This window comes from Lichenostomus cassidix, chromosome 4A (assembly GCF_008360975.1).
Source record: "Lichenostomus cassidix isolate B80296 chromosome 4A, HeHo_3.0, whole genome shotgun sequence".
In the NCBI taxonomy this organism is placed as follows: domain Eukaryota; kingdom Metazoa; phylum Chordata; class Aves; order Passeriformes; family Meliphagidae; genus Lichenostomus; species Lichenostomus cassidix.
This window is the reverse complement of record NC_139485.1, coordinates 1,776,291-1,790,922: the sequence shown is the minus strand read 5'-3', so window position 1 is coordinate 1,790,922 and position 14,632 is coordinate 1,776,291. Positions and strand designations below refer to the sequence as shown.

Here is a 14,632-nt window from a genome sequence, read left to right as displayed (position 1 = left end):
GTCTGGTTTTGTCTTTCTTCTCACCCTTCCTCAAGAAAAAGTCTTAACAAATATTAATATAAGCATTAAAGCTTTAGTATTGAGCTTTGAGCAGGTCTGTAAATAGGTTGTCTTGTTTGTATGTGGGTGTTACTCACCTTTTGTTTCCTGCTGTGCCCACCCTCTGAGGGTGCAAATCCAATGGGCTGGGCCCAAAAGGGAGAATGTTTGTTGTGGATGTTGATACTCTTAAAACTTTAAACCTTAAAACCTTGAAACTTGTGGATGCTGATACTCAAACTTTGGCTGCAGGTTTGGGGAGGTGCAGCTGTTGTAGAGAAACAGCCATGGCTGAGAAAGGACACTGCCAAATGGCAATAATAATAATAATAATAGTAATAGTAATAATAATGAAAACAACAACAATAGCAGTCTGCCAGGGGCAAGGAGGAACTCAGGCTGGATTCTGAGCCCTGCCTGGATGCTGCTCAACTGCATCTCTCTGCTCTTCCCCAAAAGTGTGCAAGTTCCAGAACAAGGGAACTCCTAGAAGGGGGATTTCTCCTTTGGGTTCTCAACTTTTCCCAATATTCCTCTGCACAGTCTGATGCCTGTAATCACCCAATTCCTACTGCTGAAGGCAGCAAGGGGCTGTAGGTGTGAGAGGGTTGCCTTCCTCCAATGAGGAGGAGGAGGAGGAGGGGAAGCTCCTCCTGACCTCCCCAGCAGCCCTGGGTTGCTCTCCAGGCTCACCACCAGCCCTCCAAAAAGCACCTCCAGCGTGGATGTACACAGGGGAGATGAGAACAAACTCTCAGTCTGGAACCCTCTCACTGTAACAGCCTCTCAGCAGGGGAATCCATTCGATCAGGGCTGGAAATTACCTTTGCAAACCCCTCTGTGCCAGAAGACGCAGTCAGAATGAGAAGCAAGAGGCTTTGGGATGTGGCTGCAGCCCCAGTGCAGGTGTGTGTGGGGATGCCATGGGTATTCCATTATTCACACCAGGGGGCTGAGGGAGGCACCACAGTAGGAGAAATTCAAGACAGAAATGTAGCTTTGCAAGCCCGGAGTGTCCCTGCCCTGAGTTCTGCCCATCCAGGCCACACCTGGCACAGCATCCCTGTCCTGTTCCTTATAACCTCAAACACCTCCAGCACCCTCAGATGGGCTTTTGTCTGGCAATGGAAGTGAAAGGTGAAGCAAACATGCAGTTCCTGAGCTGCTTTTTCTCTTCCAAACACTGATCTCTGATCCCTTCTCGGAGGAAGGGAAGGACCAATCTTGCTGGTTTAAGGAGAGCAGAGGCACATAGGCAGGGAACAAACCTGTGCTGCAAGGAGGAATTCGAGGCCAGAGGGGATACCTGAAAACTTCAGTGCAGGGCCTGAGCAAAGCACTCAGTGCAGGGAACAGGGCTGGGATTCATCAGCCTTTTCCCATCCGGACACTCTGGATGTTCCTCCATCCCCCCTGCTGCAGCCCCTGTGCTGGAGTGGCTGCTGCCCTCAGGGAGCTGCCCTGGCTGTTGGAAGGGCAGGAGACCAGAGCTGGGTCACTGAAACCTCACCTGAGCTCTGTTGGTTTGGAGCACATACCCTGCCAGCAGCCCCACCCAGCAGGGACAGACCCCCCAGACCTGGCCTGGTCCCCTCTGCTCCCAGTGCTCCCAGTGCTCCCAGTGCTCCCAGTGCTCCCAGTGCTCCCATTCCAGAGCTTCCCTCAGTGCTTCTGCACTTCTGCCCAAAGCATTTCCATGGCTCTCCTCAAAAAGCCTTTGTACAACACTCTCAGGGATGCACAGGGTGGCATTGGGGGCACAGGAGGTCTTTGTTGGTCCCTTTCAACTCAACATATTCTGTGACTCTGTGACTCTGTGACTCTGTGACTCTGTGACTCTGTGACTCTGATTCTGTGACTCTGATTCTGTGACTCTGTGACTCTGATTCTGTGACTCTGTGACTCTGTAACTCTGTGATTCTGTGACTCTGTGATTCTGTGGTTCTGTGATTCTGTGGTTCTGTGATTCTGTGACTCTGTGATTCTGTGACTCTGTGACTGTTATTCTGTGACTCTGTAACTCTGTGACTGTGATTCTGTGACTCTGTAACTCTGTGACTCTGTAATTCTGTGACTCTGTGATTCTGTGATTTTGATTCTGTGACCGTGACTCTGTGACTCTGTGACTGTGACTCTGTGATTCTGTGCCTCCGTGATTCTGTGACTGTGAGTCTGTGGTTCTGAATCTGTGACTCTGTGACTCTGTGACTGTGATTCTGTGACTGTAACTCTGTAATTCTGTGACTCTGTGATTCTGTGATTCTGTGATTTTGATTCTGTGACTGTGACTCTGTGACTCTGTGACTCTGTGACTCTGTGACTCTGTGACTCTGTGGTTCTGTGACTCTGTGACTCTGTGACTCTGTGGTTCTGTGGTTCTGTGATTCTGTGACTCTGTGATTGTGACTCTGTGACTGTGACTCTGTGATTTTATGACTCTGTGATTCTGTGACTTTGTGACTGTGATTCTGTGATTCTGTGATTCTGTGACTCTGTGACTGTGACTCTGATCCAGAGAGGCTGCTTGTCACCCAGAATATCTGCCAAGGCAGCAGTTCAAGGCAGAGCAAGACATCAAACCAGTCGATGCCTGAATTCATGCTCCTAAGAATGCAAAGGAAATGCAGCCAAAATGAGCTATAGAAGCACAGAAAGTTAATGTATGCTCGTTTGTATATCTGACCATTGTCCAGGGGAACTCTCAGTTTCCTCTGGGGATCTATAATGAATAGACCTATAAGAGAATGTTGTGGTGGCAGCAGTTTCTCTTTTCCTACCATTTAACTTGGAACAATATGGAATCCAAACAAACAGGCAGCCTTTGAAAGGCTGGCAGCACAATGCACCCTATAGGACATCACTGCAACCATTACATGAAGAGCACGAGGGAGACCTTTGCCCTGTGGATGCTGAGAATTCCTCTCAGCTCCTTTATCCCGAGAATTCCGTTATCATCTCCACTGCAGAAGATCAGAGTCTGAGATACTCTCCCTTCATCCCACCACGCCCCAGTGTCACCACTCTGCTTTCACTGGCAGCAGATGGCAAGACCAGAACTGAGATAAGCAAAAGAATTTCAAACAGGAAAGATGACTAAAGGAATTGGGCTGCCCTGGGCTCTCCTCCCTCTGTTAAAGCCTGGTTGGTTTAGCTTTAAACTGAAGGAGATTCTGGTGACTCCAGACAATTGGTCAGCCAGGGAATTCAAGAACCAGCAGCCCAAAATGAGGCTCTGCAAGGCTTTTGCTCTGTGATTGACCCAGGTGTTTATCCTGAATCATACCACTGATGGAGTTATGATGTCAGTATTATCGACCCTTGCAAAATGAATGCTTGGAAGGAGTTTCCACTCTGTCAGAAGTGTCCAGAACCTGTGACAGCAGTCCCAGGGTCACTGGACAAAGGCTGTGGGTTTCCCTCACAGTGTGCAGCACTGGACTCTCAGGACTAAAGATTACAATTGGCACAGGTAGGCACACAGGGAGAAGCTCAAAGTTGCACTGCTCAGTGCCAGACCACAAACCAGGTAGGATTGCAAAGTCTACATTCATTTTAAAGTACAAAGATCTTGTGCAGTGGAAGAGCAAATGGCCTTGAACAGTGGCTGTGCCAAATCTCCTCTGTGGAAATCAAAACCAGCTCGGCTTTAGCTTTTCCACTAATCCCACTCTGAGCACAGAATTTTCATCTGCACTGCCCTGATTTTCTCTTGAGTGCAGGACAGATTTGGCAAATGAAAACTGAGACTGAGACCTGCACAAAACTCCTTTCCTCTTTGTTTGTCCTTCTGCCAGAAACCCACCAGAAAGCCCAAGATTCTGTCCTGGAGAAGGTTAAAACAAACTCTGCACATATTCTTGTGGTGGGAGAAGGAAACCCTTTCTCTTGGGAGCAGCAGGCTGTGCTTGTGGATTTGTGGGATGCTGTGGTGCCTATGTGGGGAGCCTGCCCTGCATGACATTGTGCACCAGCCCTGACATGCCCCACAGAACAGGAGGAAATAAGGCTGTAAATTTATTTTTAATAATAATAATAATAGTATAACCACCATAGTTACGCACAAAGTTCAATAGAGAACAACCTCAGTAACCAGAAGAAGGCCCATGACTTCATGATTTATCGAATTAAATCAACAATGGCATTTCACCAAGTGGGTCTGAGTATTCTTTTTCACATACAAAGGAGAAAACAATAAAAAAGGTGAAGTGGCTGATTTATGCAACAGATCAGAATAGATAAAACAGATCAGAACAATCCCATGGCTCCACAGGAATAATAAGGAGAAATCAGCTTTGTGTACATAATGACTCTGATGGGGACTGGGGTTTACAGCACTGTCTGGAGCTGGATGGCCAAGCCCTGCTCAGCAGCCTCCTGTTTTCCCAAATTCCCCTTCCCAGGCAGTCCCTCCATCCCAGCAGTTGTGCCATCCTGGCTCTGTCATCTCACCCTGCACTTCTCTCATTAGAGCAGGGCTGGTATTGCCCAAACCGACCCAGAAAACTGAGCTCATGTTTATTTGTGTGGTTGGGAAAGCCAGGAGAGAACATTCCAAATGTGAGCACAGCCTGGAAACACCACAGCAACTCCAAACCTATAAATCCACCCTGCTGCAGGCTTGCTTTGCCTCCTTGCTGATGGATCAGGGGATTAAGTAATAAAACTGTTAACAGAATCATTAGTGGTAATGCCTGGTCTTGCTTTCCCAGAGATCCATGCTGTCATTATCCTTGGAAAAGTCCCCAAAGAGTGGGATGGGGAAAAACAGAGGGAGATGGGAGCTCCCAGGCAGAGGAGGCTCTGCCCCAGCAATCCCTCCCTTCAAGCTGACATGGGATTTTGGGGATCAATCACTCTCTCTGGGAATTCCTCTTGGGCCAAACCCTTTTGCTCTGCCCTTACTCGACAGCAAATCTGCCCAGACTGAAGGGAAGATGTTTAAAGCATGGGAGTCTCCAGGAGCCTGTGCAGAACAGGGTCTGTGCAGCCAAAATCTATGCTAGGTGAGTGACTGAGAATAGCAGGAGGGTTCTCATGCTGCCTCACACATCAGAGGTTGCTGCAGGCTCAGCCACACTCTGGCTTCCCTTCGCCACTAGAAAATAAACAGGTTATTTTGGTTTCTCACAGGGGAGCAAATCAGGATTTTCCAGCAGGATCAGTAAGATCTCTACCTTTATAAAGTGTGCAGGGAGGGAGCAGCTTTCAGTCAGCCCTTTTCTCCCCCAGATTTGACCACAGAATGTGTAAACAACCAGAATAAAATAAATGTTCTCAGGCACACAATGGACAATTCCAAGACAGGCTATTGTCTTCAGCCAAGCACAGCCTTAAACCTGTGTGAGTGAGAGGCAAAGCTTGCCCCGAGTGCATGAACATGAAAATAATCCAGACATCATCCATTGCCGAGCAAAAATGTGCCAGGCCAAGAGGTTACCTGATTCTCCCTGCTTCACACCATGTAATAGCTTAAATTGTGTTCCAAAGGTCCTCAGGCTGACATCATTGTTTGCATTGACTTGAATCATCCTTTAATTGTCCCAAAGCCCTTCCAAGCAGCCGAGGCTCAGTCCTGCTGTGTCATGAGCTGACACCACTTCCCTGCCTCATCCACATCCAGAAAAGAGATCTTCCCTCAGAGAGGGAGCTGGGAAAAGCATTGCTCCCCACAGCTGCTTTTTTGATTTCTTCTGATTTTATTATTTCTTCTGCCATTCCTCATGGGTTAAGAAGCAAAGCAGTGGAAGCTCCTGAAATAATTTCCCTTATCTTTGCAAATCAGCATCAATTGAGGAGTGAAGCAGCAGAGAGTAGCTTTCCCTAAGTAAAAGGGAATCCTAAAAAGGATTCCCCCTAAAAAGGGGATCTACCAGTGACCCAGTAGGGCACCTGTGGGATTTATTTCCCTGCAAGGAAAGGCAGAGAGACCTCGAGGTTTGCAGCAGAAAATCCCCAGAGCTTTACTCCCCTCCTTCCAACCCCAGCCTCACACACCTCCCTGCTCCAAGGGCTCTGGGCAATCTCTTCCAGCAGCCTTTTCCTGCATGGAGGCTCCTGGAATTAGGATTGTCCACTCCAAGGGCTTCCAAGTGCTACTGTGTGGATGTGTGATGGATCCTGGGGGAGCTGCTCCTGGCAGCTGCTAGAGTGAGTGGAGAAGCAGAGGGGAAAATCACATTTTACAGCTCCTGGGGGAACACTCTGTAGAGGTGTCTGCACATTAAAGGTCTGGAACACCTTATCTAGCCCAAAAACTGGGGAAATCCAGGCTCAGGATCAGCTTTCAGGATGATCCCTGTAGCTACAAGGGGCCAAAGTGAGCCTTTTTCAGTAGCTGTGGGGGAGCTGAGGAGCAGAACTGAGCACAACCCACACTCATGTCCCCACTGCAGCTTCTGGGGACTGGGAGGAAATTGCTTTAACTCCTAAATGAGTGTATTCAGTCCTGATTTCAGCTAATGAGCTCTGAATTCAGAGCAAACAGGATGAATGGCTCACAGCTCAGCTGTTTCTGTGTGTGTGGAGTATCCCTGGGAGCAATCCCATTTTCCTCAGGGCTCTAGAGGAATGGGCAGAGTAGCCCCGGTGGTGTTTGGTGCTTTTCCTGCAAGCTGACCCTGCTGTATCCGTGAGGAAGAATTCCAGGTGAGCAATTTCTGAGCTGTGGGCTCTGAGGAAGCAAACATTTTGGCTGAGGTGGTTGAGATTCGTGGTGACTTTGTAAAAATGGAACAGGTAATGACTAGGTCAGGCTTCCTTGACCCTCAAATCAAGAACAATCCCAGCAGGGCTGAAAACTCCCCTCTCCACTTCCTTGGCAATCACGTTCCCACAGTTCAGAAAAACACAGGAAGATCTAAGGAAACCTATGTGGAAATGCAGAAGACAAAGGCAAGTGGCCTGAAAATAGAAGGCTGGTCCATATATTTCCTTTACATTCTGGGCTTCACTTAGGGTTTTGGCTGAATTTTGAAATCTGGGGGGCCCATGTGCTTTTGCCATTCCCCGCAGGGCACAAAGGAAAAGTGGCTTGTTCAGATTTCCATCATCTGCAGGGTTAGATGAGGTTCTTTCCTTGCTGCCCAGTCAAGGACTCAATGCTAAAACTTTCCTGCTTAGAGCCGAAACAAAACAGTGACTATACACATCCCATAAATGAGATTTTCTCCTGCATTTCCAGATACTGGGGGGACTTGCAAAAATGATTTCTTGTAAAAATCCATTGCAGCAGGAACGTGAGGAGCTGGCAGAAAACAAGAGATTCAGCTGCAGGTCTTGAGCAGTCCCACTTTGGTTTTTGCAGAAATCTCTGCACCAGAAAAAATTGTAAAGGCAAAATTCATTTTGGGACAGAGAAGAGAGACTGTGCAGATCCCTGCTGTGGAAGGGCTGAGAAATTCCTCTTGGCTTCTCCTAATGTAAAAATTCAAGGAATCCTGAGCCCTGAGGGGAGTTTAGGAGACATCCAGGAAAGGGGGGGAGAGCAGGAGAGGGATGTAGGATGTAGTGGGGACAAAAAGAATGTGCTGCAAAGACAGCCTAATCCAAGGGCTTGGGGATGAGGGTATTGGAGTGATTCATAAAGATGCCCAAGGATTTACTCACTCTCCATCACGAAGTATTCCCAGATTCCTCCCTGTCCATCAGAGTGCAGAGCTGTTACACTGCTAGCAACAGCCTAAGCCAGAATTTACCATGGCACAGGGCAGCAGCTCAGCTCCCTCCGTGGGTGAATTCCCTGCTCACATTGGCACAGCCTTTGGAAGTGTGTCCAGCACTTGGCACTGAGGAATTTGCACAATCCCATCAGTTTTGCTCCTCACGAGATCAGGCTGATCCTGATCCTTCCTCCTTCCCCATCCAAGGAAGCAGCTCCTGGATGAGCCTTTGAGCTCTCACCTCATGCAGAAACCTCAATTCCCATGATTTGTGCTAACCCTGCCTCGCTCCTGATGGCTGCAAGCTCTGCTGCTGGAGTTCTGCTCCCTGGGGCAAGCCTCAAGCAGGCACTTCTATTAAATGCCATTTCCAGATAATAACCTTGCCTGGTGGGTTTTGGCAGCTTCTACTCTTTTCTCGGTGGCCTTAAAAAGAAAAATTAAAGAAATGCCTAAAGGGGAGCTCAGTTCTCTCTTACACACATTTTATTTTGTCCTGAGGGTTGTGACTGAGGACAGCTGGATGCTCTTCCCAAAGAAGGAACAGGAATGTCTTGATGGGCACTCAGAGCCTTCATGTCCTGTCAGTCATCAGAGCTCTTTCTGAAGGAAAGCACTGGGGACACATTTATTTCAATCCTAGCTGCTGTTTAGATGCTCCAATATCCCTTAATTACTTCCACTCCTAATTCCCATTCCAGTGACATCAGGCTGGTTTGGAGAAAAAAGGAAAGGTGGATCAGAGGAAATACCAAACTGAGCACATGAAGCTCCATGGGGCTGTTGCTTCAGTGTCCTCCTCGTTCTCCCATGGAAAGTCCAACACTGCCTCCTGGGAATTCCCTGGGTAGCTTTAAAAAATGCAGGTGGCTGCTGCTGCCCCCAAAACTGCAGTGTAAACTGAAAAGCAGCTTCTCTGTGCCCCCTGTCCTTTTCTGGAGATCAAGTGGCCCTTCCTGCACAGCACTCTGCAGATGCCTCGGGAAGGAAAAGATCCTTTCCTCATCCCTCAATAAATATGGGATAGAGAGGTTTTCACCCTCCTTCAAACTGCACTGGAGATTTGGGAGGCAAACCTCCAAAAAGCACAGATCACCTTCCCCTGGCTGCACCTGAGAAATCTCCTTTTGGTCTTGGAAACCTTGTGCATAAACCTATTAACAATGTAAATATTCTGTTTTCAGCCCAAGCCGAGGTGTTCATTCAAGCTGCTGCAGATTGAGCTATCGCTTGGTACAAATAATTTGCCATAAAATGAGCAGTTTAGGGAATGTGTGAAAGGGCAGAGATTACCCAAATGGACCTTGTTGCTCTTACTCAGAGCAGACCAATGTGCACAGATAAATCTGCTGTACAGCTTTTAAAGGAAATACTGCAACTTCTTACAGCAGAAACCTCCAACAAACAGCCTGGTTGGTTGTCTCACTATTCTTTCGGGCACGATGCTGTTTTTTAGAAGTTCAGGGAGTATTCAGAAATACTTTACATTTTTTTCCTTGCCTTAAATGGATGAATTGGTATAAAGAGATTTCCAGTTGGTTTCGAACGTGGCAGCTTCAGCAGGAGGCTCATATATCACCATCCTAAAAAAGGCTCCTCCGCTTTTTAGAACATTTTCCCACAGCAAAGCAAATGTTTGGGAATAACACCAATTAAGAGACACATTTTTTGGGGGGGAAAGCAACCCCTCAGTGCCTCTGCCTTGGCACAGCACTGAGCCCACACTCACCCTGCTGGACACTGGCTGGAAAACCAGGAGGAATCCAAGCTCCTGAAGCTTTTATCCACTGATAAATGGTTTAATTGAAATCTCTGTGTTTACAAGCTTCGTTGCCCATCCAGGATATTCAATTTGTAGAAGACGTTGCAAAATTAAACAACACCAAAAAAATCCATTTCAAACGCGCTTTAATTTCAAAGCGATCGGGCAGGACCTAATTTTTATTCTTCAATCTTTAATAACTTCCAGTGTTAAACCACTGAAACGGCTGAGTTTATTCCAATACCTGAAAAGTGGCTTGGATTGCTCGATATTAAAAGCTTTCTGGTGATCGTGTCAGCGGGCAAAACATACTGAATTTTTCATGCACAATTTAAGGTGTAAGGATTTCTTTGCAGGTTATTTTTGCAAGGGCTGATTGTGAACCATCCCACTCCACACCAAAAACTTGTGCCAGCTGTTGGCATCTGCACCATCAGTGCCACATCAGTGGGAATTTCTGAGCAGCAAGACCCCAACCAGTGCTCTGAGGGGTTGAGAAGAAGCTGGGCAATGAGCACAAGGAAAGTGGAATGTAATGATACTCAGAGAACTAAATTAGGGAATTTAAAGATGCATTTAAAGATGTATTTAAAGGTGTTTTTTAGAGCAAGGTGGGAAATCATTTGGATGATGTTTGTGTGGTCTCTTCCCCCTGCTGAAAGCCCCAAATAACTGAGGAGTTCTCCAGAGGAGACCTGGATAAATGTAATGGCCAGAATTGCATCGAGTTCATTGCTGGAGAATTTTGGGGGGAAGGTGGCTGAGGAGCCAATACCTGGGCACTGAGCAGCTTTCCCACTTGTAGGGCTTTCCTTCTCTCTGCATTGCAGATGGAATTGTTTGGATTCGGATCAGAGTCAGCCTCCTCTGCTCCTCTGCACAGCTCTGCCTCACCAAATCCCAGGAAGGTTTAACCTCCAGCTGAAGGACACAGCCAGGCTTGGGGAGGGCGAGCAGAGCTGCACTGAGCTCAGGGCTGGAGATGCTCTGAGAGCAAGGTGGTGAGGAGTTAATTCCTCAACAACACCAGCGCTCTCCCAATCCTCAGACTTGCTGGCCCCTTCTCCCTTTGGCTTCCAGCCTAATGAGGGCACCCAGAGGCTCTGCTAATGTGTTATCTCCTCCTAATGAAGCCCCTGGCATCACAGTGCTGCTTCCAAGTGCCTCCTCAGCTTTTGCCTGTGGGGACAGTCAGTGTCCTGCCTTCCTCCCGCTGTCACAGACTCTGCCTTCTCTTGGCCTCCTCTGTGCCTGGCACTGATGGCAAAAGGAATCTGGACCGAATTCCAAAGTTATTAGGGCCAAAATGATTAGGAAAGGAACCTGGTGAGTAAGGACCTGAGCAGCCCTGAAATGTGGGCAGCATCTCCAGCCAGGCTTTTCCCCCAGCTCCTCAGTCCCAAACTCACCCTGGAGCCTCAGGAACACTTGGGCACAGCACATTTGCTCCCATCTCCCAAACACTCCCTGATCCATGAAAATCCACGCTGGATTTCAGGCAGTTTTTCCAGCCTGTTCAAGGGTTAGAACTCCCAAAACACGCAGCTGGCTGCTCCTGCACGTGTCAGCCAGCTGGAGCAATCCTGGGAATCCTCCCTGGGCTGCAGAGCTTCCAGTGCTGCTCCAGGTGCAGCTCAAGGTGTGGCACTGGTGGCTGACCTGGCACAGGCTGATTCCCTGATTCCCTGATTCCCTGGGGTTGGCACAGACACCATGGATCCTGAGGATTCCTGCTCGAGGGGCTCCTTTCCACCTGCCAGGTTTGCTGCTTCAGCTTTTCCTGGAAAAGCTGGACGAGCTCTTTGGAGCACAAACTTTTTATTCTGCAGGTAACTGTGGGGAAGATGTGAAATTCCCTGGGGCTTCTGCCTGCCCATCACTCCCTTCCTGCAGAAGGAATACATTAAATCCCTGAATGAATCCAAGAAAATCAAGGACAGTGATGCTCTGCAGTGTTTCCAGAAGCTATCCTCTTAGCTATGAAAAGATTATGCTGTGCTGAAGAACAACAGCCTCGTGCTGTGCAATGCATCCACCATCCAAAAACAATTTTAAAAAAGTCCTTTCTGTCAGAAGGAATTCCCCAATAAACAACAGAGCCCATCTCCCTTACACAATTTGCAGCGTCATGAATGAATAGCTCAGTAATCCAGCAAAATCCTCATGCTTAATGAGATAATGAAAAGTCATACGGCAGATGGAAAAGCTCTCCCAAATCTCATTAACCTGCCTCTTGCCTTTTCTGATAGCAGTGAAAATTGGGAATAAATCCAGGGGGCACAGGGAGTTTGTTGGGAAGGAAAACGAGTTTTGGAGAGCAGGGAATCTAACCTGGCACCTGGGCTGAGAAGGGGAAGGCAGCAAAGGAGCACCACGAGAATAAAAATTGAAATATCAAAGAATCAGAATTGGAATATCCAAGAGAATTAGGGTTTGCCAGTGATGCCTGTGCCCAGAGCTCCATCGTGAGCTCCAGGACAGCGGGATAGCCCAGGCACTCCCAGACAGCTCCTCCTTCGAAAGCCTCAGCTCTGCCTCAAGTGCTCAAACACAACCAGGAACCCTCCCACACCGAGGGAAAAACGCCACAAACTGGCGAACGCTCACAACTCGCTATTTTTAACCGAGTGGCCCAACCTCGAGGGGGAACACCCATTACAATCTGACCTTTATGCGCGACACCTTCAAGGAGGTTGAGTTTTTTACCTTTGTTCCCAAAGATCAGTTTGAATGGAGGTGTGACACCTGAGGCGCCAGCTGGCTTGGGAGGCGGAGCGGTGGCACCTGCCCGCTGTCACCGGGGCTCGCAGGAGGGTGACACCTCACGGACCGCCAGGTGACACCTCACCGGCACGGCGCAGGGGCTCCGGAAGAGCAACACAAGCTTTTCCAAAAAGCCCCAAAAAGCATCCCCGAGCGCTCTCCCCAGGGACAGCACCGTGCCGGGGGCAGCGACTCGTCCTCCCCGTGTCACCCCCGTCCCCTCCCGGTCCCCGCGGCTCTTACCGTGCAGCAGCAGCAGCCCCTGAAGGGCACAGAGGGCCAGCAGGGCTCTCGGCCGGGGCAGCATCCCGGCTCGGTGCCTGGTGAGTGTCCCGGGCGAGGCGAGTCCGCCGGAGGAGTTTTCCTTCCCGGCGAGAAGTTTGGGGAAGCTGGAGCGGGAGGGAGGGGAAGGACGAGGCGCGCAGGAGTTCCCACTTGTTGATCCCAGTTAAATTGTTCTTTCCATTCACTGCTTCATCGTGGGGCTGCGGGTTGTGCTTGCCTTCCTTTCCTCCCGAGGGTCTGAGTTTTTCCTTCACCCCCTTTCTGCGATCACCTTATTCCTTTTTCCCCCCACCCTGGGGTGTCTGAGGGGAGAGTTGCTCTGCCTCAGGAGTTTCCCCAGCCCTCCCGGCTGGTGCGGAGTAACTCAAGGGCTCGAAAAGCAAAGCAAAACCAGCAGAAAAAAGTTTGGGAAAAGTTTCCTCCACTCAGCGAGCGGCTGCTCCCGGCAGCGCTTTGCCCGGAGTTTGGGATGAGGTGGGCGAGCCGCAAAGATGTGTTTCTCCAGCGAGGTGCAGGTGCCGCGGGGATCGGGAGAAGGCGGATCTCAGCTCCCCGGCGGGCAGGAGGAGCTGCCCCGGTGCCACCTGGCTCTACCTGCCCGGGGGCACCGCGCAGCGCCCGGGGCAGCGGGGCTGGGGCATGGCCGGAGCCCGCCTGGCTCTGCTCTCTGCCTTTCCCCCACCCCTCTGCCTTCCCTTGGCTTTCGCAGGGAAGTTTGATGCGAGCCCGAGATTCTTTATAGGGACAGGAAAAAAAAAAAAAAAGGAGGAAGGAGAGACGTCACCAGCCGAGGCAAGGGGACTTCACTCTCTCCCTCCCTGTCATTGCACAGAGTTCCTGGATTTCCTGTTGCTGCTGCCTGAGATGGGGCAAAGAAATGAATTCCCGCTGCTTGCCAGCATCGCCTGGCCCTGCGGAGCTCCGGGAGCCATCAGGTGGTGACACCTTCCCGCAGGCAGAGGGGACAGCCCGGGAGCTCCGGGACACCGGGAAGGGCAGCACAGAGCCACAGCACCTGAGCAACAGGCTCTCTCGCACTCTCTGTGCCTCCCTTTCCCCAGTTATTCAGCACTGTGGGGCTCTCTTTCTGCTGCTCACTGTGTCCTTCCGAAATGCCACCTTTGTCCTCTTGGAATGCCACCTCCATCCTCCCGGAATGCCACCTCCATCCCCCTGGAATGCCACCTCCATCCTCCCGGAATGCCACCTCCATTCTCCCTGCCCTGCTGCCTCCCCTCCTGTGGCAGCCACCACTGGGCCTCCCTTGCTCCTGGGGCTCACAGGAATTGGATGGGGTATTTCAGGGATAGGATATTTCAGGGAAACCCAAAGATATTAGTATTCATTTATTACTTCATGGTGTTATTTACATTGCGTGGCTGCCACCCTGGTCTGCCATGGGATTCTCACCTGGGCATGATCTCCAGGCACTTGGGTGCAGACAGCTCCACCCATCCATGGAGGCTTCCAGCCCATGCTGTGCCTTAGCTCTGGCAGTGCCAGGCAGGATCTCAGCAGGATGGGCACTCCAGCCATGTGGATGTTCTCCCTTTTCCCTGCAGCCCAGGAGATCACAGTCTGTTCCTGGCTCAGGGCTGCTCCTCCAGCCTCAGGTGCCTCCTGGGCCAGCACAGCCCAGCTGGGAGGGTTCCAATCTGGTGCCAGTGTCCCAGGAGATGTCCCAGAGCATGGAAGGGACACTTCTGGAAGCGCAGCCAGCACTGAGGTGACCAGGAGGAAGTTATTCTGTGCTGTTTCAATGCACATAGCAGATATATGGCTTTTAATGTACACAGGACACTGATAGTGAGAGAGTAGTGGAAGCTCCATAGAGATTGTCCTGCCCAAAAATCCCAACAGACTGGGACACTGGGGTTAAAGCACCTTTAGGGCCTTACAGGAAAGCCCTGCCAGTCCCTGGGGCTCAGTGATGGGTTTGGTTTGCAGGTTTATGTTCCTTTTGCTCAGCTGGTTTTCAAAAGAAGAGCCAGAGCCAGCAGGTGCCTCAGACCTTTTATTTTTTAGGTCTTTTATGGATGGAGATCAGCAGGTTCAGTGACACTGAATTGTGCTCAGGGCCTGAGGAAGCTTTCCATGCCTCAGTTTAGTCCAAAATTGAAATCCT

General features: G+C 49.8%; 1 protein-coding gene and 1 long non-coding RNA gene across 5 annotated transcripts in view; one reads left to right on the top strand and one right to left on the bottom strand.

The window, feature by feature from the left end:
• The window catches only part of LOC146437261 (vascular endothelial growth factor receptor kdr-like), a 119,138-nt gene extending 105,898 nt beyond the window's left edge, over positions 1 to 13,240 (bottom strand). For all 4 annotated transcript variants that reach the window (XM_085060028.1, XM_085060030.1, XM_085060029.1 and 1 more), the window contains exon 1: positions 12,466 to 13,240. In XM_085060028.1, the coding sequence (XP_084916154.1) occupies positions 12,466 to 12,529 (64 nt within the window). In that variant the 5' untranslated portion in view covers positions 12,530 to 13,240. The remainder of the gene's footprint in view (positions 1 to 12,465) is intronic.
• LOC146437262 (uncharacterized) lies at positions 2,522 to 5,324 on the top strand. The gene is made up of 3 exons (XR_014852325.1): positions 2,522 to 3,565; positions 4,949 to 5,042; positions 5,170 to 5,324. It is a non-coding gene; the product is annotated as an uncharacterized LOC146437262 (long non-coding RNA).
• Positions 13,241 to 14,632: the final 1,392 nt, after the last annotated feature.